The 27901-nt window shown below is 38.6% G+C and overlaps 6 protein-coding genes across 13 annotated transcripts; 3 read left to right on the forward strand and 3 right to left on the reverse strand.

Moving 5' to 3' along the window:
• Nucleotides 1-1304: 1304 nt before the first annotated feature.
• On the reverse strand, nucleotides 1305-5631 carry LOC115632445 (ras guanine nucleotide exchange factor R). Its single transcript, XM_030529591.1, has 4 exons — nucleotides 5447-5631; nucleotides 4295-5324; nucleotides 4066-4235; nucleotides 1305-3188 (listed from the first exon to the last, which is right to left on the reverse strand). Exons 2-4 carry the CDS (start codon nucleotides 4838-4840, stop codon nucleotides 2114-2116), a joined length of 1791 nt encoding a protein of 596 aa, XP_030385451.1. The 5' UTR covers nucleotides 4841-5324; nucleotides 5447-5631; the 3' UTR covers nucleotides 1305-2113.
• A 299-nt stretch (nucleotides 5632-5930) lies between these two features.
• LOC115633033 (cleavage and polyadenylation specificity factor subunit 5) lies at nucleotides 5931-9162 on the forward strand. Of its 2 annotated transcripts, XM_030530377.1 has the most exons (5): nucleotides 5931-6313; nucleotides 6375-6639; nucleotides 7037-7202; nucleotides 8756-8870; nucleotides 8941-9162. In XM_030530377.1, exons 1-5 carry the CDS (start codon nucleotides 6180-6182, stop codon nucleotides 8960-8962), a joined length of 702 nt encoding a protein of 233 aa, XP_030386237.1. In that variant the 5' UTR covers nucleotides 5931-6179; the 3' UTR covers nucleotides 8963-9162. The 2 variants fall into 2 exon arrangements, with proteins under 2 accessions (XP_030386237.1, XP_030386238.1); XM_030530378.1 differs by lacking the exons at nucleotides 8756-8870; nucleotides 8941-9162 and adding an exon at nucleotides 7478-8685.
• A 975-nt stretch (nucleotides 9163-10137) lies between these two features.
• LOC115633030 (alpha-tubulin N-acetyltransferase 1) lies at nucleotides 10138-27794 on the reverse strand. Of its 5 annotated transcripts, XM_030530368.1 has the most exons (8): nucleotides 27655-27794; nucleotides 27351-27559; nucleotides 19595-19726; nucleotides 19304-19459; nucleotides 18697-19077; nucleotides 17315-17480; nucleotides 11531-11589; nucleotides 10141-10839 (listed from the first exon to the last, which is right to left on the reverse strand). In XM_030530368.1, exons 3-8 carry the CDS (start codon nucleotides 19699-19701, stop codon nucleotides 10323-10325), a joined length of 1386 nt encoding a protein of 461 aa, XP_030386228.1. In that variant the 5' UTR covers nucleotides 19702-19726; nucleotides 27351-27559; nucleotides 27655-27794; the 3' UTR covers nucleotides 10141-10322. The 5 variants fall into 5 exon arrangements, with proteins under 5 accessions (XP_030386229.1, XP_030386228.1, XP_030386227.1 ...); XM_030530369.1 differs by lacking the exons at nucleotides 27351-27559; nucleotides 27655-27794 and adding an exon at nucleotides 19815-19939 and having other exon boundaries at nucleotides 10138-10839; XM_030530367.1 differs by having other exon boundaries at nucleotides 27351-27771.
• On the forward strand, nucleotides 12446-13159 carry LOC115633035 (mitochondrial import inner membrane translocase subunit Tim9). The gene is made up of 3 exons (XM_030530379.1): nucleotides 12446-12650; nucleotides 12707-12802; nucleotides 12856-13159. Exons 1-3 carry the CDS (start codon nucleotides 12591-12593, stop codon nucleotides 12985-12987), a joined length of 288 nt encoding a protein of 95 aa, XP_030386239.1. The 5' UTR covers nucleotides 12446-12590; the 3' UTR covers nucleotides 12988-13159.
• LOC115633031 (mediator of RNA polymerase II transcription subunit 15) lies at nucleotides 14953-16839 on the reverse strand. Of its 3 annotated transcripts, none has more exons than XM_030530374.1 (4): nucleotides 16613-16839; nucleotides 16444-16548; nucleotides 15665-16363; nucleotides 14953-15466 (listed from the first exon to the last, which is right to left on the reverse strand). In XM_030530374.1, the coding sequence occupies exons 1-4, from the start codon at nucleotides 16694-16696 to the stop codon at nucleotides 15335-15337; spliced, it is 1020 nt and encodes a 339-aa protein (XP_030386234.1). In that variant the 5' UTR covers nucleotides 16697-16839; the 3' UTR covers nucleotides 14953-15334. The 3 variants fall into 3 exon arrangements, with proteins under 3 accessions (XP_030386234.1, XP_030386232.1, XP_030386235.1); XM_030530372.1 differs by having other exon boundaries at nucleotides 14953-15469; nucleotides 16613-16837; XM_030530375.1 differs by lacking the exon at nucleotides 16444-16548 and having other exon boundaries at nucleotides 14953-15469; nucleotides 16613-16836.
• LOC115633032 (phosphoserine phosphatase) lies at nucleotides 25006-26374 on the forward strand. The gene has a single exon (XM_030530376.1). The coding sequence runs from the start codon at nucleotides 25366-25368 to the stop codon at nucleotides 26221-26223; it is 858 nt and encodes a 285-aa protein (XP_030386236.1). The 5' UTR covers nucleotides 25006-25365; the 3' UTR covers nucleotides 26224-26374.
• Nucleotides 27795-27901: the final 107 nt, after the last annotated feature.

Raw genomic sequence — 27901 nt, forward strand, 5'->3', positions numbered from 1 at the left:
TAATTTTAAATACAATATGTATTTTGTTTTTCTCTCTTCATTTTGTATGCATTTCTTCATCGTATTAATTGTTGTCTCTATGGTTTCGTTTTCATTTTTTATTTATCTTCTCGTCTTGTATATAAGGCAAACTGTTTGCGAAACATACAAATATTAAATTTGTATATGAAACTTTGTATATAAACTTGCGTAACATACTTTTGTTGTTTTGTTTTTCATTGAGGGAAGAGGAAAGATCGAATGATCTTTTGAATAACTTCTCAAAAAATGATCCTTTACAAGATTGTAATATTTGTTTAATTGCAAAACTATTGAAAACAGTTATATTATGAATTTAAATACATACATAGCTCCGTTGGATTAAGTCCCAGAATTAAAATGTAAGTAAAAATTCAAACATCTGAGGTTTTACACCTCAGTCCACAGATTCAAGAAAATAAAACTAACAAATAATTTCAAAGCTGACGACACCACGGTAATAAAAAATGAGGTCAGCATCAAGTCTGAAAACTATTTGATTCCATGGTTTAAAAGTATCACTGGGAAGGAGCTTTTTTTGAAAAAATAAACTGAATTTTTAGGATAGATGGAGATGGAAGAAAACCAAACCAAATGGATAACATTTTCTACTACTTCTTACTACAAATAAAGACATGTTCAGGTTTATAGGAAAAAAATGTATTCAAATTGGTGGCAAAGATGCCATTTCGGATCAAAAAAAGTTCAAATAGTATCCATAAAAGATCAGGATTAGCGAGTCATTTAAACGACTGCGAGCGATGCTGAACGATTCTGCATGAAAGGCATGGAAAGCAATGGAACTCATGATATATTATGAGCAATCAATACATTATTTATGCCAACAAAGCTACTAAGGGTGTCAAGTCCCAATAGAGTAACTATGAATCTTATACTCTGTAGCGTATAGTAGTTTGAATTCGCATGTGGAGACGAAGGAGAAGAAAGGGACAAACATTGAATATAACTATATTTTTAAAGTTTAAATATAAGCCCCATATTAAGCAACATAGATTTTAAATTTGATGACAAGGAATGACATATATGCTACAATTTTTGAGAAAACGGAATGGTGACCATAAATTATAATTCTGTTTGATATTTTCAAATGTTGAAGTGGTCGGTCTGGTTGATCTCGTACAGATCTGAACAGCCTTTAGAGAGACCACGCTTCGATAACATTTTTGTGGTTGAAACATAGAACAGCCAGACATATTTTAAATAATGTAGCGAAAACAGATTTAAGTTTTTTCATACTATTGCGATTCATAATTGCCGCGAAATCATTGCGATTGGTTTAGTCTGAGCCAAACTCCAAGTGCAACTTAAGAGCAAATTAGTCTTATTGCTTAGTACCGATCCAGTTTTCGACTTACAATTCTATGTGAGGCTGTGAAATGGTCATTTAATACATTTGCAAATAGTTTAATACCATTTAGCTAAATTTACCGGGACCCATTTCCGTTGAGCTAGTATGTACCAAGTTTGACGTGGAAATATAACATCTTCTGACTTACATTTATGATATTTACACAATACCCTGTTTGTAATTCGAGTTGCAATTTATCCTCAGTATATTTTGTAATGATTTTACTAAATGCATGTCCTTTGTTAGCACTTTGGGACTAGGGATTTAAACCTCTTTTAGTATAGTTTACAAGGTTTTTTTTTCGCTAGTTGATAACAGAATTTGTTCCAATAGTTGCATTCATATTTCATTTCTTTGTGGGACCATTTTTTGTTTGAACAACCCCTACAGAGCATGGCGCAATATTTAAATGTTTTCGTTCAAATTTCTGGATATTTTTTCCATATCTAGCATTCTTCGTGCTTTCTGTTGGAGTCAGAGATGGAGAAAGATAGAGTCTGTCGGTTGGTTTCAAAATTGACTGATACAGCTATTTTGTATATAGATTTGTATATACTATATAAAGGTATTTGTATATAAGTTTTGTATATGCTACGCACGCCCACAAATCGTGCCAGGGGGCTACGACTCTATGCTTAGTTGCTAGTCAAGTGCGTTTTGTTTTGTTTCACTTTTGTATTTAGCTGCTGGGAGCAATATAACTTACGTGTTGATCCTGAAAATACTTTATTTGGCAGCTGTGGCCGTAACAGTCGCTGCATTCGGCGCCACCTTCAATTTGATGAACATGTTGTTGTCATTGTTGCTATTCCCACCACCATCCAGTTTATTCAGATCGAGCTTTTGCACCTCACACTCCAAATTGTTGATGCAATTCTTCTCGTATTGTGTGGTGGTATTATCCGATACAGACACATTTGATGCCTTGTCCCCAGCTGGTTGCTCAGCCGGCGCCACTTTCTTCTCTTTGCTCTTCTTAAGGGCATTCAGAAGCGTTTTCTCTTTGCTCTTCGACTCCTTATGGTTGCTGTCCTTATCTTTGTGTTTATTGTTCTTGAAGCGCGGGAAAATGCAACCGTTGGGCAGGAATCCGCCCAGTTTCTCCTTCTTCGTCGGTGCTGGGGGTGTGGGAGCGGGAGTGGGCGTGGCAACGGGCGTAGGTGTGGGCGTACTAGCGGGCGATGCTGGCTGCGCTGTTGCTGTTACACTGGGAGTGGACACAGGTGCGGGAGCAGGTGCGGATGTTGAAACAACAACAGGTGTAGATGTGGCCATTGCAGGAGTTGTGGGCGTGTTAATGCCATTAGTGGTGGTGTTGGGCGTGCTGAGCTTCGTTTCCGACTCAGCTGTGTTCACTGCTATCGCCTGTTCTATGTCCAACGTGGGTGGCGAGGCATTTGTCAAATGTTGCACACCACCAGCATCCGTTTGATCCACACAAGCATCGCTTGGTGCTGCCTCATTGGCCAGCATTTGCTCCATTTGCTCACTGGCCACTTTATTGTCCAGTTGCTGTGCGAATACGGCGAGTGTAATGCCATTGGCATGCTCCGGCACTGAGTCTGTGTGTTGCAGACCCATCGAATTGGTGGCTTCGGCATGGGCAGGCATTCCGCTCGCCGCTCGCACCGCGTCAGGAGACTTGGGAAACATTTGCTGTGTGGTTATGTTCTGGTAGTGTTGTTGCTGGCGCTGCTGCAGCATCTGCTCCTCACGCTCCCGATCACGCTGCGCCTGCACGGCATTCCAGACGTCTTTAAGCTCGCCCGAAATGTCGCGATCCTTGAGTATCACGGCGTTCCTGAGAGAAAAAAAAAATTTATAGATGAAAAATGTTGCCTTTAAGAACCAAAGACACCTATCAGACATTATGTACTTTTCACCTAATTCTGTTTTTACGCGGTAGATTGGTTCCTTAAAAATGTCGTGTAAATAAAACCGTGTAAAAAAAACATTGGTCATAGTATGCAAAATAAATCGTGCTAAATGGAATAAAGTCGTGTATATATGGTTATATACAATTTTTAATTTTCAAACCGAGTTAAATCAAAACCATCTTAGTTTCTTAGCACATCATGCCGTTTTTCATAAAATTGGTGTGCGATCGAAATGATTTCGAAATATTAAAAGAATGTGTTAAACACATTAAAAAAAACCTAATATACTTCTGTACATTTCATGTACAGAGTATAAAAACGAACAGAAAAATCATCTATATACCCTTCTCTGCATCCTAACTGGTTACTCTGTATCCTTATAATGCATTTATTATTTATATTTTATTTGATTTGATATTCTTATAAACAAAAATAATTTTCTACAAAAAATCGGAATCTTAAATTATGATTAAATCATTTCATGACAGCCAACTATATAATACAGTCATCTGACATTGTCGGCCTTGATATACTAAATTAAATTACAGATACCTAAATAAAGCTTTAATAGCCAAACAAAAGGTTTTCAAATACTATTGTTGATTTGACGACTGCACACGCGCTATATTGGATTTCTAACATTGTAATAAATAGCATCGCATAAATGATAAATAAATAACGACCTACAAAAATTTATATGATGATTGGAGCGTTGTATCCAAGGCTTAAATATTAGTTAGGGCGTAAGAAGCATTTTAAGAACACTTTTTATAGCCTACAGAACTACTAAGTATCTCTCACCTGACTAATTTCACGCCGGGATTCATAGCCTCGACAAAATCGCACATTAGCTCAACCATAGCGCGGCGTTCCTCGGGATCTTTGCTATGACGACCCGAATCTTTGAGCACCTCGGGGTTTGCCATGACAGCGAAAACAATAGGCGGACTGCGCGGGCTGCCTGGCGGCACCTGTGAGCGAGCAATTGGAGTAGTACATGAATTATCTCATAGATTTAAGCAAAACTTACGCGCATGCCTCCATAGAGTGGTATGGGATCACTGGGTTCCTGCGGTATCACAATGCGCGTCCAGCTCAACACGTTTATGAAGAGCTCCTCACCCGTCTCTGTTGTTGTGCGTATACACATGTGTGGTTGCGGTGGATTCTTAAAGTGTCGATAAGCACGCGAGTGTCTGTAACTATGAGGTGGTGGAGATGATTGCATCAGCGTTAGCCCCAGACCAGCTAACCCATTGTTGGATTGCTCCTGCTGTTGTTGTTGTTGGAATTGTGCATGCTGGTGCATATTATTATGCTGCAGCTGTTGCATGGCATTGTTGTCATAGTTGTGGTTGTTGTTGCTGCTATTTGTAGTCTCAATGGTTTCGTGGACGTCAGACTCAGCGTCTGTCGCTGACGTCGCTTCAGCATCAATGGCAGTATTGCTGTTGTTGCTTGTGTGCTCATTTTGTTGTTGTTCACGTTGTTGTTGTTGTTGTGTTTGCTGCTGCTGCTGCTGCTGTGGGTGCTCTTCGGCGGCACTGTTCTCTGCCTCAAGCTCTGCTGCCGACATTTTTGGTGGTGTTATTGCCTTTACCTTCCGTTGGTGTTTATTTATATATATGTGTGTATGTTCTTTATGATTACCAGTCTTTAATATTAATTATTATGTTAGTTATTTACTTTACAATTTTTCGCTGTGCTCTTTTGTCGGCTTGCCGTCTGCCTTCTTTTTTCTCTTTTCGCCGCGGCGAATTGCCCACAACTTCGTCCTCTTTGTGTGTTCTACCATGCACCCACACCAAAAACTGCGCTCTTCCTACTTCATAGCGGTCCTTTTTTCCAATTTAGCCTTTAACCTTTTCCGTAATTAATTTATATGCATGCATAGTTCGAGCTCTGGTCTGGTCGCTGTCATTAATGTCCTTTCCTCCTGCACTCTAAATACTGAAGTCTTTATCTGACACGCACGCACACACATGAACACCCTTAAGGCTGTAATGCTCACTGCTCACCCCGCACACGCACACGTACAAGTGGGAGTAGTTGGTCGTTGTCTACGGAAGAGAGGGTAAAACAAATGGAAAAAGAAAACATTAAATTCGACAAAAAACATCAAATGGAATCCAATTTAGCGGACATTTACATAAAAATGCTCATTTTACAATAATGCACTTACACATTACACAGGTTTTCATTTATGAAAATCGTTTTCCATTGCACAATACACACACACGGGCACTGCGTTTCTGTTTCACATAATTTTTCCACCGACTGCTACCGTTGTTGTTGTTGTTTCGCTGGCTGCTTTCCTTGTTTTGTAGTTCATTTACATTAACTTACAAACAATGCACCACCCAATTGTCGGCCGCGCGTCTGACTGAATGTTCGCTGCGCTGATTTTTATATTTAGCTTTTTAGCAGCTTTTCATTGCAGCAACGCATTTTCCGACCGAATTTTCCAACATAAACAAAAAGCAATCTTCCTATGTTAGAATCAAAGACTGCCACAGAGTCTAAAAGTGCTCTTTGCCTGAATTGAGTAGTTCTGACCTATTCAATTTGCACATCTGGTAGCACTAACTACTTTAATACATACACACACATATTAGAGATGGTAAGAAAACGATGTTTTAATGTTTATCTCTGGGTTTGTCCACATCACCATCGGTACACCCCGCAAAGTGGCAACCCAGCAGAGCCGGCGTGAAATTTGCAACCGCGTTTCAACGAAAAGTGACTTAAGTTACATAAAAGGCTACCATTTGAAAATAAAACAAATACTAAAGTAATATTGCATCGCCCCTATAAGTGTGACTAAGTGCAGTTAAAGGACCCTCTGCCAATTGACGCTTTAATTGCAAATTTGAGTATTCTGCATTGCGACCTGTGGTCGTTGTGTGTATAACAAAATGGCGTCCTCAAACAAATCGGGGTCTGGCTGGCCGCGCCGTTCTAGCCAAGGCCAAGCAGATGCCACCAGCAATAATGGAACGCAAAAATATGCACCGAATCAAGCGTTGACCATAAATAGAACAATTAATCTGTAAGTGCTAAAATAGAACCTCTTTGTTTTTTCAATTAATGATCCTTGCTGTTTTCCACAGCTATCCCCTAACAAACTACACATTCGGCACTAAAGAACCCCTCTTTGAAAAGGATCCATCCGTTCCGTCCCGCTTTCAACGCATGCGTGAGGAATTCGATCGCATTGGAATGCGTCGCTCCGTCGAGGGCGTTCTGCTCGTGCACGAGCATGGACTACCACACGTGCTGCTTCTTCAGTTGGGAACCACGTTTTTTAAGCTGCCAGGTGGTGAACTAAATGCTGGCGAGGATGAAGTGGAGGGTTTGAAACGCTTGCTCTCAGAGGTATGTAGGTCAATCTATTAAGATGATTTTGTTATTTTGCAAAACAATAGTTCTGTTATTTAGCTTTTTAATCGAGTCCTATAGGTTAAGACATCCCTTTTTCACAGATTGTAGAAGTCTAGAAATATATAAGTTGTAAACTTGGCATCATATTGTTTATTATAGAGATCTTAACAAATCGTTATTTTTGTTATCAGGCTAACTAACTAGTTTACTTTAATATCCGAATTCATCTTAATGGAAACAATTTAGACTAATTTGTATGTTCATTGGAAGTCGCCAAGATGGTGCGAGAACAGCTGATAAGCATGGTTCCATTCGAGCTTATATTGTTTCGTATTGCTGTTAAGAAAGGTTTAATGTCTATACCTAAATCCGTTATGTTATGATCTTACAGACGCTGGGTCGTCAGGATGGCGTTAAGCAGGACTGGATTGTCGAGGATACCATTGGCAATTGGTGGCGACCTAACTTTGAGCCACCACAATACCCCTACATTCCACCACACATAACTAAACCGAAGGAACACAAACGACTCTTTTTGGTGCAACTTCACGAAAAGGGTAAGTTATGCAATGTATTGCTGGCCAACACCTTTTCACATTTAAAAAAGATGGAAAGCAATCCTTGCATTATGTATGTCCCACGCGTAGGTATTTATCCAGCAGCATTAATAAACACCAAAAAATAAATTACAGCAATTATAATACATGCATATATATTAAAACATATCTAATATATCTCTTATATATATAACTACTACATATAACCTTGTAAAGTTATTTGCCAAACCGATACGCTAACAAACCTCATGTCATATCTTTTCAATGCTGTTTAGATACGGACAGGAACGCCAGTTACGATGTACCCTGAGCTGTTCCAAATAGCGCCGTGTGTGTATCGTGCGTTCAATCGTGTAATCAATCACGCAACAACAAGCATCGCGTTTTAAACGCTCTACTCTCAAGAGTGCAATCCATAGACCAACCAAACGAAACTCAATCAAAATGAGACAGAATGAGACAGATCGAAAGAAAGAAAGATCGAATATTGAACGGCGCAAAAACTTCCTATAATATACATACATATGTCCTGTATTCTGTATATTTGACTATCTCTTAGTTCCTCGATTCTAGTTCAAATTGTACTAAATAACTTCATTGTTGTTGTATGTATTTACATTTGCTCAGAGCTGTTGGCATATTTTGATCGTTTGTTCAGTAGTTCGACTGTTTTGCTATGCGCGCAATTCCAAATTGTAATAACTTTGTAAATATGTCGACAGCTATTCGTTATATTTCTTTTTTTTTCATCGAGATGTGTGATGTTTGTTGTCTCGACCTAAGGCGACTGCAATATGAATGAAAATATGTTGAAAGCGTTTAAGAGATTAGGGCAGCAGATCATTTTGTAATTACTGTCGGTCATGTGCACAAATTTTTCTGTAATTTATTCCCCTTAAAGAAACAAAATTTGTGAGCATGCAGGGCAGTCAGACAGGTAGGCAGGCAATACATATGTATAAGCACAGAAATGTTTATGTAAAAAACAAAAAACCAATACGAAAGTAAATGAAAAATCTCTAGCTTCTTGGCTCGTTTCGAACTGTGCACTGAACTCGCAATTTTAGTTCAGCGCACAAAAATTCGCACACACTTACTACACACACACACACAACCACACACCATGTAATGTTTTTTCTCTATATAAAAATTTATGTTCATAATACTTATCACAATTAGTAGACTTCGTTTGATATGCAACATCCATATGCCATGATATTCCACTTGAAATTCACAAATATACCTGTATTTAGATAAATGAATGTGATTGTAATTGATTTTATAGAGTTTGCATATCAAAACGAATCCTAGTAATTAGTCTAAACCAACCAAACAACCTGTGAGAGAACTGTGTATGTAAAATGAAATGATAATGCAACATTTGTATAATATCTCGTACAAATATTTGAAGCGAAACGTTTTTTTGTATAAATTGTATAACCAATTGTAATGCCAATTATATAGTATCTATATATGCAAATAATCATTGTGTACATTAATAACGCTATATTCTACATACATAAATTCTTCCTCTATCGTTTTCTGTAATCTAGCACTATTTGCTGTGCCCAAAAATTATAAGCTTGTTGCCGCCCCACTCTTCGAGCTCTACGATAATTCACAAGGCTACGGACCGATAATATCCTCATTGCCTCAGGCTCTGTGCAGGTGGGTGCCATTAATACTCTAATATATTTCCGGTTTGTATGATTCTAATTGATTCTCATTCTCATTGCAGGTTTAATTTCATCTATATGTAAGAGGCAGGCAAGAGGAGCACACAGGAGGCATACATACATACTTTACAATCCTAGTTAGGCCGCACCATCGTTAGCTCTACTTAAAATGCAGCAACTCAATTCAATTCCGCTCAGATCAGTAGATGATGTTCCAATTAAATATTTATACCTATTGCAGATTAAATGGAAATCCAAGACAATGAGTGGCTTGGCATATAGAATTGAAAAAGTGTCGTCTTTATTTGTATTGGTACATATCCGTGGTTAGCTTAACTAATTGTTACATAGAGTGTCGATAGATTGCGCATATTATCTGTATATTTTAGTCGAAAGCCAAATTTAAATTACGATTTGTGCTTAATGTTCTTTGTCGTCTTTAAATGTAAGTACATAATATATGTTGTGTTATTCTAGAGCATATAATCGCTATAAATCTGTTCGAAATATTCGCGTCTGCTGCAATGGAAGATACATATAGATATATATATTTTTATTTATTTATTTACTGTTTAATTCTGTTTAGTTTCCTTTAAATATTGTTAACTCAAAACTACGTCTCCATTTGCTGTTAAATAACATTACATTTTGTGACTAAGTTCGCATAACAGCGCTGTTAAGTACTATGTTAGCATGTGCGTAGGTGTAACAGATGATTGACAAACTAAACAAACAATTCAAATCAACAGTTTTCACATTTGAGATTACCAGCTGAGAAATGTGCAAGCGTAGCATAAAATGAAATATAACTATTTAGTTAACTAAAGCACAGGAACAATGTGTGTGTGTGTGTTGGTATTATTCGGGTTCGTTTGTTCCTCTTTTGTCTACACGTCTTAAATGCTATTACTTTGTTTCATTATATAATTTTCCGTTATGTTGACCAGTTTACGTACAAAAAATTGCAAATATTGCCATATGATCTCATTCCGTCAATAGCTCCTATTAATTATACAGCTAAGGTGTGTTTCAAAGTCAATCTCTAAATGTAAGACTCAACAATAGGCCCATAAATAAAATTTTTTAAAAGTTAGTTGTTGAATACAAATAAATAGTGAAATTAAATTATTGTACAGCTGATCTAAACATCTACTAAGCGTTTTTTCAAAAATTAGATGTATAAAACAATCAGTAAAGAAATTACTGATTGCTATAGATATTTAAAAAAAAAAAAAAAAAAAAAAAAAAACAATTATACTTTTCTCAATAACAGAAATAATTTAACCATCAAAATCGACCTTTTAGAAATTATATTTAGGGCTTATATCAATCTCAATGTAAGTGCAAGATCTTGCCTTGCGGGTTATTTCTGTTCTAAATCGTAACTTTGATACACAACCTGATGTTAATTCTTTGCTATTTTTTCTGACGCCTAAGGTTAAATTTACCACAATTTATTGTGATAAAACTTGAGATCGTTGTAACCCTGATCGGTTAATCCACCCACTGACGAGACGGTAGACATGGCATCTGTATTATCCTGTCCAGGCGAGATGGCATTGCCCAAGGGTCTATTTATTTTGACCACACCGAAATCCTCTCGTTCCAGCTGATTGAACTCCATCTTGGTGCTAGGCATGACGGCCATGCCCACTCCAAAGGATCGGTTCTTCATGCCCGTATGCTGTTTACTCAGCTGGAATGCTGGGGCCCGACGATTATCGCCAATAATGCTCTCGGCAATCTCAACATGGCTTACCTCGGGCGGTGTGGACGTGTGAGATTTGGGTGGTGTATGCGGTGTTTGAGGTGTCACCACCTCGGGCTCTGGTTCTGGCTCCGGTTCTGGCTCAGGTTCTGGCTCCAAATCGGCTTCAGTGTGAATACTGGCATTATCGTGGTCGCTACCGGACTGTAATTTTTGCAATTGGGCGGTCATTTCGGCGATGTCGTTGCCGCCGCTGTTAATAAAACGTTTAGATATTTAAACAAAAGATACAAATCGGACTGATCTACAGCACAAATGATTGGGAAGTACTTGATGTTGTTGTTAATTTTATTGCACAAACAATGAAAATAAATTAGACAAAATTAAGCAGAGTGTTAAAAACGAGATTTAAACATAATTAAGTTTTTACGCAGAAATCACAATTGTCAGGTATATGTTCATTTGTGTTTTTCTTTTGTATGTTTGTATAATTCAAAAGATTCCAATTGCCGGTCCTTTAGCCAAGCTGCTAGGTCTGCATATCGATCTAGATTGTGTGTGTGTGTGTATATTTGAGTGTGTGTGTGCTTTTCTTGTATGTGGGCGGCAAGTGCAGCGTCTTATTCCTGTGTGTGTGTGTTTTTGTTTCTCTTTTTATGTAAATTGAACTATTCTATAAATAGGTATAAGCAAAACTATAATTAATTTGCTAATTAGGGGAAATAAACTTTGTACAAATTTTAGCTTTAGTTGGTTTCACACAAAAACTGTGGCCGTGTGCGTATTTGTTGCTTTCTATTTGATTCTGTAAGATACAAAAAAGAAAAGAAATGCAGGAAAATGATAAAAACACAAATGAAAAATAAAGGCTACGTGTTAGTGGTTGACTGATTTGTGGACCAGTTAGGGTTGTGAGAAGGGGGAGGAGTACTAAAGTTATTTACCTGCTGGACTCTGCACTGCCGCCGCTTTTTCCTGACTTGCCGCTGCCAGCATGAATTATCTGCAAGATTTGTATAGAGGGGGGAGTGTATTTTATTAATTTGTTATTGACCATTTCACAAACAATAAAAACCACATCAACTGGCATGCAATTAAACACAAACAAATTAGGTAAGGCACGTAAGGCTATGTCGCTCCCAAGACTTATGCAAATATTTAATAAATGAAACCATTTTTATATGACCACCTATATAAATAATAGTAATTATGGTATTAAGTATTTATATTATCTTATTTTATAAACATTCAGATTTTGTTTCTGAAACTTTCCCATTGAAACACATCTATTTAATTTAGGTACTTTATGACTTATTAGGGATTGTTCGTACTTATTGGATCACAATGTCTTGCTTTAAAGTCTCATTAATGAATCTGGATTCTAGAACATTTATTTCGTGTCCTACCATAATCCAAACCTCTTGCTAATTTATTCATATGAACGATTTCAATCCCCACCGCCTGCGCTTTTTTAACCCCAATAGGCACCTGAGTCAGAAAGCACACTTTAGCGAGACATTTTGGGGGTTAGCAAAGAGGGTAAGTTCGCCACATACATATACATAATTATGATGTTAAATTTATATATTTATATTTGTTTTTTTTTTTACTAAATAGTAATAATTATGAAATACAAAATAATAATAATACTTTGTTCTGAGTATGCTGAATAATTTTGTTTAATTAGCAGACTTGACAATTGTTTTTCTTTTCATTTTTGTGCCTTTATTCAAGTTCGCATATAAACAGAACATTTTCAAATTCCAAAAGTAAATAAACATTCATTTGTGTTGAATATTGAAAATAATTTTAAATTTTCGATTGCGCGAAACAACGGTCGATGGTGGCATCGATAATATCGATAGCAGCATCGAAAGTTTGTCGGCACTTGCAGCACTATCGATTAAACGTCTCAGCTGGCAGTGTCATTACATAGTTTTGTGTGTACAGAGAAAAAGGTTAATATAAACATTTTGAAGCTTTTACAAAACAACGCGACAGAAAATGGTTAAATCACCCGAGACAGTTGCTCTGAATGAGCTCGATAAGGATCAAATGAAAACAGTGAGTACTTTTGTTAATAAATTGTCGGTCTTTTTATTACCTCTACCCACGTGCAGTTTTCCGATTTCTTGATGTCATATAACAAACTGTCTGAAATGTGTTTTACGGACTGTGTGCGCGACTTTACATCGCGGGATGTCAAGGAATCAGAGGTGAGTGCCTATATATATTAGAAAGAATCAATTTAAATGTGTGTTTGTTTCAGGACAAATGCTCTTTAAACTGCATGGAAAAGTATCTGAAGATGAACCAAAGAGTCTCACAGCGTTTCCAGGAGTTCCAAATGATTGCCAACGAGAATGCGCTGGCCATGGCCCAAAAGACCGGCAAGCTGTAGATAATTAACTTGAACAATTACTTTAAGCCATTCTATTCACTATTCAGTGCAACAGTGTTGTATGTCATAAATAAACCCAAATCGCTAAATGTAAAAGCTAGTCTCAAGGAATTATGCAATAACTTCTTTGAAGCTATCTCAACCAAATATAAATATTGTTACTACACACATATACGCGAATGTGCGCCAAATCGGACTTCTGTGTTCTATCGGAATGGGAACGGACAGATGTAGGAAAAGAGATTGTACGAAACGTTTAGTTTTTTATAAAGTTTGAGTCGGCTCGGACTACTACTAGCGAAGTTTCAAGATATGTAAGGATGTTTTTCAATACACATTCATTCTTGTGCCGTCCACTTTCCCCAATTGGTAAACAGCCAGTTTTTTTTATCATCGAACAATATATAGGTTCTAAATTTCATAAATGTGCCGCAAAATTGTTTGAGTAATTACGAAATTTTGTTAGTTATAGATTTAGGAATATTTTTGTATTATCACAAATGGATATGGCATTCAAAACTAGAATCTATATGCGAGGGGAAATGCTCAGATATAATAAAAGATAATTGAGCTCTAAGAGTTCACTCATGTTGCCGAAAAACTGGACATTTTGCAAAAAAAAAAATAATTTTATACCATTCGGATACTGAAACAGTATCGAACATTTCAATCAGGGTTTGTAAAAGAGATATACGGTCTGGAATGAATCAAATGCAGTAAAGCACGAACCAAGCCTAATACCAATTTTGTGCTCAGACAGTAGTCTGCCCAGTGGTACCATACAGGTTAGCGAATCCATCTAGTTTATTACATAAATACTCAAAACTATGCTCTGCAGAAGATTTCATTTAAATTTATAAGATAAAGCTCTTATAGGTCTCTAGAGTGAAGAAATATGTTCCCTTAAAATTGTGTAATATTAATGATACATTAATTTAAAGATATTTATAATGAAAGTTTATTTGAATTATGGGTGCCAATCTACATTTACATTAAGTGGTGGTCAACGCACGGCCCAGACGGTAAGAGCTGGGAAGATAAAATGTATCCACAAGTACAGTTTCACTTCAAATGGGGTAACACGGAATCCAAAAAAAAAAAACTGGTTTAACGATTTTTTAATATAAAATCGATTAAATACTATAAGGGAGGTATTACAATAACTGTTTTTTTTTTTGTGGTAATTTTGTGCGTTGACAACTCAAATTTCAAAATATTCGTCCATTCTGAACAATTTATAACTTATAGTATGTTTCGTGCCCAGTGAGCAACCTCAACCTGGTAAGATCTACTTAAGCTATGGCCACACATCACCGATTTTACAAGTTATTAAGACTATAAAGTTACTCAAATTAATTTCAATAACAATTCTATACTTTATTATACAAACTGGTTTGCCTATTGTATCTTTCAAGCTATTTGTTAAATAACTCAAATTTGGGGGCGAATTGTTTGCATGTCTGACCGTATTTTTAATTACACATCAAATCGGAACCTTTTGTTATTAAATGAATAGCTTTGATCAAAGGTGCTAAGTATTTCAATTTGATTCTTATTCGTTAAATGCAAAATTAAGGCTCGCTAAACTAAAAATAGCGCGGAATAATGTAATGGTATAAGAATAATGAATCTATCCCCACTTTTATTTATTGGCACTTGGTGGAAAAACGCAAAACGAATATACATATAATATTTTGTTCGACTGAGTACTCCGAGTGCTACCACTTGGCCGCAATAAAACTAGCACAAGTGTCAACTGGAGTTTATATTCCCCACACGCAGCCATCCCCACACAACCAGCTCAACCGCAAACGACGGCGAGCACGACAGGCGCCATCAAAACAGCTTCTTGGCACGCAGCCAAGCAACCCCAGGAATTTCCAAGGAACTGGGTATCGACGGTTTTGTGGCACCACAAACCAAAGCAGTGAAAGTTTTGACCGAAATGTTTCGTATTCTAAAACGTACACATAAGCATTTATTGACACCGAGTTTTACATTTTATAGTTTCCAGAGTTGTCGAAGTAGTTCAACACAAAATTTAGAATGTATTTTTCAGGTATGAAGATAAATTGCCTTCACTACGAATTTGCACCTTAAAAGCAATATTTTCTGAGTATTTGATGAATTGAAACTTCAAATTTACACGTGAGTTTCCAAAAAGAAAAACTTATCGCCTGGCACAACACACTCGGGAGAACCCTAGCTAGTCTTATATATATGTACATATGTATATCATTGAGGAATTGGTGTATTTGTTATAGCAGTTCAAATGTTCGCTGAATTTCATGATGACCGTATTTTTGAATATTTTTTTTTTCATTTTTCTTTCTAAACTTTCAGCACTTTACTGAACGGGAGCGCCGACATCGCCATTGCCCATTTCGGGCGTACGGACCAGATAAATGGTGGTCTGGCAATTGGGACAAGTGGTGCACATTTCAGCTTCCGGTGGTGGGGCAGAAGGTCCGCCCTGTTGCTGCTGTGAAGAAGGTGTAGAGGGCGAGAGTAAGGACTGAGTTGCCAACTTATTTAAAGTTTAGAGAGTCGAGCTGGCTGCTGAAGAGAAACATCCTAACAGACGACTGCATTAAAGGCGTCTGTTAAAAAGTCCGTTACATATGCGTGCGCTGCAAGCTTGACTCTCTTTAGCTTACTGGCTACCACTGATATTTACATAGCCCTGTTGTTGCTTGCGTGGCGAGAGAGGTTGCTGTGGTGGCTGTGACTGCGCCTGAGCCTGCTGTTGAGCATAGGTCGCTGCTGCCTGCGTATCCTGAGCCTGTTGCTGCTGCTGTTGTTGTTGCTGTTGTATCATTTGTTGCTCAAGTGCAGCCTGTTGTTGGTGCTGATGTGGATGTTGTTTTTCCTGATGGCGCGAATACTGGCCAGCTGCCGGTTGTTGCATGTAGGTCTCCTGCTGTTGCTGTTGCGACGGCGTTTGTTGCTGCGGCGGCTGTTGTTGCTGCACCTGTATCGACGATGCCTTGGGTACAACGCCATGAGGAGACATGGGGGCGACCTGCTGCTGCATGTTTCCGATCATTTGGGCCGGTGGCATTGTCTGTTGCACCGGCAGCTGTTGTTGCTGCTGCGGCTGTTGTTGCTGGTACACCATTTGGGGTGGCTCGCCACCTCCAGCCATCCGAATGGATGCCACAGCAGAATGCTGGGAAGCTTGTCCTTGGACGCCAGCTGCGGCTGGTACATTCCCCCCTACGCTGGTGTCAAGACCAGAGTGACGAATGCGTGGTGGACGCGCAAACGGATTCGCATTCATGAAAGTATCGTCCACATCCTGCAGACCGGAGCGCTTCTGCATGGGCTCCATGCGATAGGTGGTGCGACTCAACGCATCCAAAGGACTCTTCCGCGGCTGTCATGGGAGGGGAAGGAATAGCATTGATACACGTCCTAATTTAAAGCACACTTATATGGGTGGCTGATGGTGCTTACATTTTCCGCCTCACGTTTGGCCTGACTGGGCGTCAGGCTGATCTCACTGCCAGCCTTGCGGGTACCCCCGGCTGGAGCGGGAGCTGCAGCTGCTCCATGACGTGACTGCAATAAACACACACACACGCACCTCGTAAGCACACACTTCACAGTTATTTCATTAACTTACAGCCACACTCATTTTGGAGGCATGCACACTAGCTGTTTGGCGTGCCCCTCCTGTGTTTCCAGGACCACCGCGTCTCGAATCCATATAAATTATTGGCACTTATACTATAAACTTGAAAAACTGTAGCGTGCACACGAAACTATAAAGCGCAAAAATTTTTTTTTTCACTCGGAAAATGAACGATTGAAAAAAGTAATATGAACAATATTTTTTTAGAGTCGATTCGAGTAAAAATATACACTAAAATATTTTTGATGTTACACTGACGACGACTAATGTGTAAATGAAACAAACGCCTGGAGCTCACTGGGACGAAATAAAACAAATGATTGACGTCAAATGCAACGTTTACTTATTTGCTAATGACCAAAATTGCAAGACACGTAATACTATATACATATGTATGTATGTAATTGATGATCAAATAGAGGGAATAATTAATAAAATATTCAAAATAAATGCAGTCTCACTCAAACTTTAACAGCGCATAACTTTCCCCTTCTTCGTTATTTTCTTGTTCTTTTTGCCGCTGCCACATAACATAAGACATGCATGTTATGTACATAACAGCCGAACAAGCAAATGCACGCCCAATTGCTCTCAGGCAGTGCGTTTACATTCGGACTTGCTATGTTACGGCAACTGCGGCGGAACGCCTTTCATTTCAAAGCTGCTCGGACTATAATTGTAATGTCTAAGTACCTCGGCCATGCTGCAGGTCGGACGTGGGGCACCGTAGCGTCCGGACGGGGAGATCTGAGTGATTTGATGCAATAGGGGGTTCGGTTGTTGAGAGCCATTGTTGCGTCCACTCCGTTTGTTAGCCTCATCGCCTAGATAGGCGGCACCAAAGAGCTGAGTGTTAGGGCTTTACGATTGATCGATGTTGATGGTTGATTGTTGTTGATGTTGGTAGTATTTATTGTTGTTGTTGTTGTGGTTATTAGTAGCGCAACATGTGAATGTAGAGAATTGTTTGTTAATTTTACAATTAATATTAAGCAATTCAATTATTATTAACTTAAACATTAAATGCACGAAACCAAGCAACTACAACACGCACAGTAATTATAAAGCAATATGTGGTTAAATTGGACAATAAAGCAGGCTAGAACTTGAAGTATTAAAGACCTTTATATAGAGCTCAGAAAAAAATAAAGTGGGAACACAAAACGTAATTTAATTTCATTAAATTACAGAGTTCTATGGTTCTTACAATTGGGAACACAAAAGCTTACACAGAAACATGACCATAAGTCTTATCCAATGCTATTTTTTAGAAGATATCACGTGTTTGCTAAACTATTTATACGACTTGCTAGTTAAAGGACGCCTAATAAAGTTTATGGTTCAAGATAAACACGTTTTTGAAAGATTTGCTGCTCTACTTTCGGGAACTGCTGTACTTGTAAGCTATTAAACTAAAAAAAAATAAATACGTATACATTCTTAGAATCAAGCTAAATATTTGTTGACTTTCTTTGTTTTATACAAAATCCAAACGCTTTTCTTAAGACCATCTCCATTTTTAAGCTGTTACTCTTTAAACCAATACCAGTATTATCCAATTTTAATGTTTAAATAAATTATATAATTAGTAAGGGATGGATACAAGTATTAACAATTAACTTAGCTTCTTAGATTCTGTAGGTCTTCTAGGAATAATTTTTCGTTGAATTTCCGTCCGTTCAGTATAAGATTCACATTTGTCATAAACGATTATGTATCTCAAAAATGTCAATGCGATTAGGCCCCATAGTTTGGATCTTTGTTTAATGTACGTACATGTATACTCCGTGTGTTCGCTATCGATGGCTGCATTTCCGCAGCACAACAGTAGCTAGTGATTAATATTATCGCATGTACACACCTACAAACAAACAGCTCAGCTTAGAATTTGGCCTAGAGTCTAGAACCTGGCTGGAAACGGGTTGCGTGCTTGCCACTTGGCACGCTATGCAAATGCGCCAAAATCAAAGAAATGGCCAACTAAGCCAAGTGAAATGTTTCCTGCAGCGCTCGCACACCTTAATTACGTGTAGGCACTCCCACACCCATCCCCATTTCCACACACTATACCTCACCTGCTTGTGATGTGCATGCCACCATTGGACTGCGCCGGCGATTTTCCATTGCCGTTGCCCATGCTTGCCTCCTCATCGAAAAAGCCTTCGTAGAGAACAAAATTGTTTGCCTGAGGTATGGTTCGCACCAGGCCGTAATGCTTCTTAAAGAAATTCAAGAGCTTCTCTGAAGGTCGATCTATCGAACACTTTACTGGGGTCCAATTCTGATCGGTCAACATGTACTCGAATAGGTGTTTGCCCAGACCGCCGCGTTGACGCGACTCGTGTATATAGAAGTCCAAAATAGATGGAGTCTGTTCTACTTTGCGCGTCCTACCCTGTTCATCGAATAAATAGAGATCCTTGGTGCCTACCTTTAGAAGACCCATGACGACACCGCTGAGAAAATGTAGCATTATTGTTATTAGTTATGGTCGAGAAAGCAAAAATAAATATAAAATTATTTTTGATAATACGCTGCCCGAACTGGATTATGATTTTAAAATGGAACATAAATCTGAAATTCATTTTAAGGGTGGGCTTTTGAACATAAAGTTCAATTTAATTGAAAAGTTAAAACTCAGGCAGAGTATTATCATTGCATATTGTAGTAGGCCCTACTTACTTGGCACCATAAGAGGTATCTGAGAGCAAATAGATCGTTTGATTCTCGGACATGCGCAGGCGCTGTGCTGTGGTCACTGGTTTGTTCAGGCCTTGCGATACAGCTGACAACTGACCCAACCGATCTATCACCTCGGACATCTTAGATGTGGCATCTCTGTGTTCATCATCCATCATCATATCAGCATCATTGTCATTGGGGTGTGAGTGTTGAAAATAGTAGAGAGTGTAACGGTTAGTTGTCGAAACTATTCATTTCCGATACTACGCAGCGTACAATTTCAATACTCACAAACACTGACGACGATCGCCGCGGAATGTGTGCGGCAAGAGATTCGATGTCACTTTGATGATTTCGAGCGGAAACAGCGGTTTAATGTCGAATCGGAACTCTGCCATTTTGCTTGGCCTATATCGATGAGAGCTGCAAATAGGCAAAATGAAATTGAAATGTAAATTGAGATTAATAGACCGTTGCAAAAGCGAGCAATTTGAATAATAGTAGTACGAACATTTACTCTTGATTGCAATTGGCAAAAAGGCAGCTCAATTTTTGGGTGCGACTTGTGTGAGAATCACGGCACATGCAATTTTACAACTAATTGCTACGCTGCTTTTATTTCTATTGCTGTTATTGCTGCTGCTGTTATTTGTATTGCTGTTGCTGATGAATGATTCAGCGATTCGAATGCATACACAAACAAACGTGTGCAGGTCACTGACAGGAATGAATAAATAATTTACCGTTGCTAGGCGTAGTAGGTCAGTCCTATAGTAATCAGAAACACAAATCGATTAATTTAAAATTGCGTGTTATCGCTGAAGCGTTCATAACAGTCAACTTTAAATGTCGTTATCCTGGGCGGAGTGGGTGTGTTGGCAATTTAAATATGAATTATCTGCATACACATCTACACACAATTGTTTGCATGATTTCATTGTTAATTTGTGGCGGGTGCAACGAACCTGTCGGCTGCCGACGCAACAGACGACGGCACACGATAATGATGTTCGTAATTACGCTAAGACTTAGATGCTTTTTGGAGGGGCGGACGGCAATACTTCAGAGCGTATAAAACTTTTGCTATGCCTATTGTTGGTCTTGGGGTCTATTCCGTTTTGTCAGCGGAAAAGTTGAACAACAGTTGCCGTAATTCCTTTTTGTTATTGTCTTTGCAGTCGGCAGCGCGGCTCGAATGTCAAAATGCGATAGCAACAACGATGAAAGCGACGCCGGCAGCGCGGCGCAGTGCATAAAATGACGTGTTACACATGCCCCCAGCAAAGGGGACTGCCTTGCAATTCTCTTGTCAGTGTTGTTGTTGCTGCTGTGGGTTCTTTGCGCAAAACCGTTGACGTTGCCGTATGCACAAGCATGTATGCACATATTACATATGTACATATGTATGTATACGAGTACATACTAAATATAAATCCACAGTGCTAATCAACTGAATAGATACAAGGCACATCATACAGTATATAAAAAGATTTCCTAACAGGATATTCCTTGCTGTTGTCTAAAATTTAATTTTGAGATTTCCGATCAGCCATTTAAAGCTGCTTGATACAAAACCTGTATTGTGAGCTACAATATAGCGGAAAATACGATCTCAAACAACTGTTACAACAAAATCACATTAAAATATGTATTTTAAAATATTTTTGAAGTTAGGCTAGAGTTAAATTTGTATATGTTATATGTATGTATTTGTATTCTTATGCATCAGCCATTTAAAACTGCTTGATACTAAACCTGTATTGTGAGCTACAATATAGCGGAAAATACGATCTCAAACAACTGTTACAACAAAATCACATTAAAATATGTATTTTAAAATATTTTTTGAAGTTTGGCTAGAGTTAAATTTCTTTATATGTATGTATGTATGTATGTATATGTATACTTATTGTAGTGTATGCATTGAGCTGTTTGCAGTTTGCCTTTAAATGTTTTGTTCAAGGCCGGTAACTCGTCTGTTAATAGCATTTACAATTAAGTGTGTATATTAATTATCAACACTTCTAATGCTAGAAAACACAATTTCAATTTTCACTAAACCTATTCTGCTGATTCGCACTGTATATGCACACATGCATGCATATGCATATACCCACATGCAAACTTATTTATTTTTATAATCATCAAACAGCCCGGTGTTGTTTTGAGCTCGCTTTATAACTGTTTATTAGCGAGCGAGCGCATGATGCAAGCTTTTTACAATACAAAACAACAAGCAGTAACAGCAACGCAAACACAATCAAGTGGTTGTTGCTTTTGTTGCAATTCTGTCGCTGTTCTTATTATTTTCACTCCCCTTTTTCATCATTGCTAGCACATGTGAAAATGTGTCAAGTGAGCTCCACTGACGTTGCCATGCAACTAAGTGTGTGTGAGAGCGAAACTGTTATCATGGGAACTGAAGCCGCATGCATGCTGAAAAATAACACTACATATGTATGTGTGTACATAATTCCGCCTTATACTCTCCCTCCCTTTCAATTTAACTGTAAATCAGCAATAACTGCAGTTGGAAACACGCCGTTGACAACTTGCAATTTTTCGCATCGAAAAACAAATCAATTCATATTAACGATTTAGACAAAACTTTTGCTCCGCAAAAACATGTGTACACATTTTCCATTTATTTATTATTGATGCAATTCTATAAAGCTATTGCATATGTACATACTTATTCAACTGGGTTGAGCCTGAACTATAGTCTAGTCTAAACAATTGTTTTGCAAACCTGCCTGACAGCTACAATAAAAACAACAATAAGGTAAGGTAGCGTGAAAACAAGCCCACACCTAAAGACGTTGACGACGTTCTGATTATACAAAGCCCCCAGTCGACTAAATGGGAAGTATATTATTAGGAAGGGAAGTGCATTCGCGGTAGGAGAATATTAAATAACGTAGCAACAATAATAATAAAATACAAACACTTGCATTTAGTATCCACAAGCCCCACTGTATATCGTCCTGTTTAAATAGAATTAGGTAAATTATATATTTATGTATATTCCATTATCGGATCCCAGACACAGCACACACGTGCCTAACTGCCCAAAGGGCGCAATAAAAATTGGGTGTCAAAGGCACGTACTTAGAAATGTATGTGACACACATAGAGCCTTCGCTGTGGTTTGGTTTACTTTGAAGCTTTGTCCTAAACACGTCAAGAACGTTCTACCACGAAAAACAGAACGACTTGAATGAAATTTATACGGCCAACAAGGTCAATCGATAAATGTTGAAAACCAGGCATAAGTTGCCAAGGAGAATCCTAACGCCCAACAACCCACGACAATAAAAGCGACTGGAAGCAGAGGGACACGTTATCCTAGGTTGACGTGGAGTTCTCAAAACCTCTTTTAATTCGTACATCACTTGCATACCCTTGATAACAAAAATTGCAGCCAAATGTTTTACAAATTCTGAGAATCCGAAAAATATATCATTTATTTCTGAATGTTCCGATACCTTTCGAAAATAACAATCTATAACAGTACTAATGAAATTTATATTATAATTATGATGATGAATATCATTAGAAATACCATTCTATATTAAGGACGATATCTTAAGATTTTTTACTAGGCGATTCGATAAACAGCGTACATATGGTTTTATATTGAAAGCTACAAAAATTAAGGACGTACATACAGTCCAACAGATGTTTGTAGTTCAAGGCAACTGCGTGCGCCCAGCAATTATATTTGAACACTGAAGCTACAAAATAGTTGACGACATTCTGCAATTGAGGCAATTAAATTTGATTTAAGCCTTAAATATGCATGAGGCAATGAAACCGTTTATAAGTACAGTACTCTTCCAGATATCGAAAGACCCTCCTTCTTCGCCCTCTTGCATTTCCTTTTTGAAGAACTGCAAACTGCATTTGCAATGGCAATGAAATACATACACCCCGGAGGCCTGTTGTTGTTTACGCGTTTTGTGGTCGATGATCAAAACGACAACAACCACACAACAACAATAACAAGTTGTTTTTCCAAAACCACAACCATGACAACAGAAACAAAATTGCAATTGTTATTGTTAGTGTGGTTGTTGTTGTTTGCACATTGCACGCGTCAATTTAACATCAACGAAGCTTTTTTTTTATCTAAATGAGTAAAAGAGAGCGAATGGAGAGCGAGGGACCCAGAGAGAAAGCGACAAGTGGTTGGCCGATCCTACATTTAACGTAATCGCTAATAATAATGCATTCAAAGGTTGAAAGCAATTCTACACCTATCGAATAGAACGTTAAAGTCGCACAAGCCCGACTATTGTATACACTGTAAAACTTTGTTGTACCAGCCGTTCCTATGACTCATACAATATAGTCAACCGATTAAGATGAAACTCATAAGTACACAATTTGTTGAAAATAAATGGAATAAAAACGCAAGCAAAAAAAATTGTTCCAATTGGACTTTGATGTTGCACCGACCGGCCCTTTTTCAGCTGTATACATATGTATATATATGTATGTATATTTGTCATTTAAACATTCTATTACATCCTCCGTATAAAGGTATGCTGACTTCTCTTTAAAATTTAAATTAATAGTAGCCTGATGGATTATGTATGTACATACAAATGAAGGTATGAAAATACAGAAATATAAATTATGGATGTTTTCTAGAACAATCAGAGCAAGTGAAGATGACTTGAGGTAATAACAGCGTCTCAGCAACAATCCAATCTGTAATGATTATTTAAATGATAAGACTCGTTTTAGACAAACCATAAAACAACCGAAATTTTACCAGACACAACAAAACGTTGCTGATTATTCAACAGCGATCTGATCCAACCACAATCAGCTGGACAGAAATGTGTGCGACTTATGATAAGCCGCGACTCCGACTGCCAAAACTGTGACCAAGGGACATAACAACAAAGCATGATCATCAAACCGGTTCGTGTCGGTTCCACAATTCCACAGACAAGTTTAACGACACCTTTGTTCCGTTTTTCCTTTTTTTATTTTTGCGTTTTAAATGATTTGTCATAATAATGGTCTTAAGCTTAAATGCCGATTATACGAGTAGCAACAAACAAGAAAAACTTTAAGTGTACAACTTAAGTGCGTATTTGCACGGAAAGGATTTCAAATGTGACTTGCAGATAATCTTGAAATAATTAGGTATTCTAATAATCTCTTAAATAAATAACACACAATCTCTGTACTTTTACTATACAAAGAAAGCGATGAATGACCGAATTATTTACTGCAAAGAAAACAGACATTCTAGCAAATAACTCAACATTAATTTAAAAATCGATCCATGAGCTAGTCTTGTTTTTAAAAAATATTTCCAGTTTTGTAGCTCATACTACTTATACATAAGTATCTGTCTGGTTTTATACTAAGCAGCTATGAAAAGCTCATCGACAAAATCAAATCTCAAAAAGCAACTACGAATACCCATAATGTTCAAGAAAATCACTTGTTATTGTAACAGAGTCTCACTCACACACTCGCACAAGCAAACACACACAGACAGACTGCAATTGTAATTAGCCTTTATCGTATGATCGTTTACTGTTGCGGCCAGTGTCGTCTGGTTGCTTTGTTAGTGAGAGCGCGAGAGGGAACGAGAGCACAGTTGCCTGTGTATTTGTTGAGTATCGCGCACAGCTGGCGAGTTTTCCTATAAAGGCAGACCGCTTCGTTCAAATCAGTTGTAAAAAGCAAGTCAACGTGTACAGATCGCTAGCGATCGTTTATTAAATACTTAATCATCCAAGAGGCAGAAATAAGTAAACTATTTAAATGTGTGCGCTGAGCTGACAACAAATTGTATCACCAAATAAAAGCGAAAAGAAACCTGCAAGTCAAACAAAAACAAAAAACAGCTGAGCTGCTTAAGAACGCGACGCGCGTGTGCGAAGAACAAAAAAACACAAGATACAGACAAAATTTTACAACGGAAATTTTCCCAGCTAATCGAACAAAGCAAAAGCCGCGTGGAACGTTAAGTTTTACGTAATAAAGACAGCAACGCGAAAAATTCAATTTGAACACACATTTCAACTCCATCCCCAAAGATGAGCTCCTCAGTACTTGCCATGGCACGGAATGCGTCTACAAATGGTAGCGCCAGTTCCTCGAATGGTTTTGGCAACGCCGCTCTCCTGGCAAAGCAACTGAATGCGGCACTTTCTAACGGTAAACCGCCCGCCATGACAGCCGCAACAACAAGCACAACAACAACAACTACGCCTGTAGCCAAACAGCCCGCATTGGCTGCTAAAATCATCCAGCAATCAGACATTGTTTGTTTCGATGTGGACTCAACGGTCATCTGCGAGGAAGGCATCGATGAGCTGGCCAATTTCTGTGGCAAGGGCAATGAGGTCGCGCGTGTCACCAAAGAGGCGATGGGCGGTGCCATGACCTTTCAGGATGCATTGAAAATACGTTTGAATATCATCAGGCCGACGCAACAACAAATTACCGATTTTATACGTCAGCGCCCCAGCACCTTGACCAAGAATGTGAAACGTTTTGTGGCCCAACTAAAAGCAGATGGAAAACAGGTTTATCTCATATCGGGTGGCTTTGATTGTCTGATTGCGCCCGTGGCCCAGGAATTGGGCATACCCCTGTCCAATTTGTATGCCAATAAATTGCACTTCGACTACGAGGGCGCCTATGCCAGTTTCGACACCACCCAACCCACGTCCCGCTCCGGGGGCAAGGCGGAGGCCATCGCATTGATTAAACAACAGCATGCGGCCGGCGCACTGATAACAATGATTGGGGATGGTGCCACCGATTTGGAAGCTGTGCCACCGGCCAATTATTTCATTGGCTTCGGGGGCAATGTTGTGCGCGCCGAGGTCTACAGAAATGCGCAGTATTATATAACAGACTTCGAACAGCTGATAGGAGCCGGCAAGTGAATAATTTGACGGAGAGGGAGGTTGCCACGAATTTAGTATTGCTAATTGGTGTGTTTTAGTATGTAACTATATGTTAGAAATGTATCGTATATGTATTAGCTTTTAATGAAAATGCCAACACAATAAAAGCGTTAATTAGATAAATTACTAATTACGAGTCAAGTCACATGTGGAAGCTGCGGGCATAGCTTAACAGAGCGCTGCTAAATTACCGCTCTATACAATATGGCATGTTAAACAGAACACTGCTGTAGTGTGAACCGACAAAAAAATGTTTGGCGTGAAATCTTAATACATATTCACGTGTGTAATTTCGCCTGTTTTATGACTGCAAGGTCGAAACATTTAGCACACTTTCTAAACACGTTTAATGCCAAAATGGTTGGCTCTAATAGCTAGGCAATTACGCGCCTCAAAGTGATTAAACATTGTTTATAACAGCATTTTCAATGCGTCTCGAAAAGCGGGCCAATACGGCTGTCCAAGGCTGTTCTGCGTGGGTGTTATCGAAGCCAAAGCGACACGGCGGCTGTACTGCATGAGTAGTTTGAGGGTCAACGTCATCGTGTTTAATTGCGATCGCGCGCCCGCGTGAAATGCCCGACGTTTAAGCCATATAAGGTACGTTCGTTACGGCTGCTGTCTGCTGTATAGAACGCCTAACGGTGCAGAGGCGTAAATTAAGGCCAACATGGAAGGCAAGCCCAACAAAAAGCGACAGCAATTAGGCGAAAGCAGGCAGCCTACCAGCAATGACGATGAGATCAGCAACAACAACAGTGACGGCTTAAATGGCCACAATCTGAAAGATTGTACATACATATGTATGTATGTATGTGCATACAACATATGTATTTTCGTGTATGAATGTCGACTTTTATGCTATGACGCATACGATATGCAAAGCACGAACAGTCAACTCACGCACCACACTCCCATCGTTAGGCGGACAACAGATACAGCCACTGCGTGATTTTTACCTGCGGCACAAATGCATGAAATAAAACTTGGTTTTATGCTCACTGAGCCACAGCCAAAGATACGTATAAAAGCAACAACAACAATGTTGTATAAAGAAATGTAGCATTAGGTCGAAAGCTTGACAAAACTAACAAAATAATACTTACCGCAACAATAACTATTATAATGGTTGTGGCTAAACGCACTGCTTAGACGACTGGTCGCTGGGATGGGGGTCGAATGCAGCCGACACTCTTTTGTTTTTATTTCGGCGTGCGTTTCCAAGCAGATTCCAATGTATCTGCTGCCGAAGTTTTGTTGTTGCACTGAGATTCGCCGATGTTGCAAATGATGCTCTTTACTGCTGCTGCGCACTCTGCGGGGGTGCGGGCGGTATAACAAAAATTGTTGTCGTACAGTGTTTTATCGATTGCAAAAATTTGTGATTTATAGCCGAAATTGAATAAATACCTATATACAGCTTATGATTATTTGCTGTACTTGTCACAATTTGTCTCCTTCAAACTGATTGAGAGTTTCAAACTGTTGCAAGATTTTTCCGTACTTTGACGCTTTTTTAGCAATGACGCCCTAATGAAGTTAATTCGCGACTTTACCTTAAATGTCGATGCCAAGTGTACCGCAACGCTTGAAAATTTCGGCCTGACTGAATCTTAATTCGGAGCTTTTATTAACTTGCCACAAGAAAAGAAAAGCT

The sequence above is a fragment of the Scaptodrosophila lebanonensis genome, unplaced genomic scaffold (genome assembly GCF_003285725.1).
Source record: "Scaptodrosophila lebanonensis strain 11010-0011.00,11010-0021.00 unplaced genomic scaffold, SlebRS2 tig00001415-arrow-pilon, whole genome shotgun sequence".
Taxonomy (NCBI): domain Eukaryota; kingdom Metazoa; phylum Arthropoda; class Insecta; order Diptera; family Drosophilidae; genus Scaptodrosophila; species Scaptodrosophila lebanonensis.

Bases quoted from the DNA above. Each gene is read 5' to 3' on its own strand.
- LOC115632445 (XM_030529591.1), bottom strand. From the start codon at position 4,840: ATGTCGGCAGCAGAGCTTGAGGCAGAGAACAGTGCCGCCGAAGAGCAC. The intron at 4,236-4,294 runs GTAAGTTTTGCT...GCTCGCTCACAG, and splicing joins CACTCTATGGAGGCATGCGC to GTGCCGCCAGGCAGCCCGCG. The intron at 3,189-4,065 runs GTGAGAGATACT...TTTTTCTCTCAG, and splicing joins CCCGGCGTGAAATTAGTCAG to GAACGCCGTGATACTCAAGG.
- LOC115633033 (XM_030530377.1), top strand. From the start codon at position 6,180: ATGGCGTCCTCAAACAAATCGGGGTCTGGCTGGCCGCGCCGTTCTAGC. The intron at 6,314-6,374 runs GTAAGTGCTAAA...TGTTTTCCACAG, and splicing joins ATAAATAGAACAATTAATCT to CTATCCCCTAACAAACTACA. The intron at 6,640-7,036 runs GTATGTAGGTCA...ATGATCTTACAG, and splicing joins TGAAACGCTTGCTCTCAGAG to ACGCTGGGTCGTCAGGATGG.
- LOC115633035 (XM_030530379.1), top strand. From the start codon at position 12,591: ATGGTTAAATCACCCGAGACAGTTGCTCTGAATGAGCTCGATAAGGAT. The intron at 12,651-12,706 runs GTGAGTACTTTT...ACCCACGTGCAG, and splicing joins ATAAGGATCAAATGAAAACA to TTTTCCGATTTCTTGATGTC. The intron at 12,803-12,855 runs GTGAGTGCCTAT...TGTTTGTTTCAG, and splicing joins GGGATGTCAAGGAATCAGAG to GACAAATGCTCTTTAAACTG.
- LOC115633031 (XM_030530372.1), bottom strand. From the start codon at position 16,696: ATGGATTCGAGACGCGGTGGTCCTGGAAACACAGGAGGGGCACGCCAA. The intron at 16,364-16,443 runs GTAAGCACCATC...CTCCCATGACAG, and splicing joins CCAAACGTGAGGCGGAAAAT to CCGCGGAAGAGTCCTTTGGA. The intron at 15,470-15,664 runs GTAAATATCAGT...CCTTCTTCACAG, and splicing joins GCAAGCAACAACAGGGCTAT to CAGCAACAGGGCGGACCTTC.
- LOC115633030 (XM_030530369.1), bottom strand. From the start codon at position 19,701: ATGGCAGAGTTCCGATTCGACATTAAACCGCTGTTTCCGCTCGAAATC. The intron at 17,481-18,696 runs GTGAGGTATAGT...TCAATCGTAAAG, and splicing joins GGCATGCACATCACAAGCAG to CCCTAACACTCAGCTCTTTG. The intron at 10,840-11,530 runs GTAAATAACTTT...TTTTATTAACAG, and splicing joins GGCAGTGCAGAGTCCAGCAG to CGGCGGCAACGACATCGCCG.
- LOC115633032 (XM_030530376.1), top strand. From the start codon at position 25,366: ATGAGCTCCTCAGTACTTGCCATGGCACGGAATGCGTCTACAAATGGT.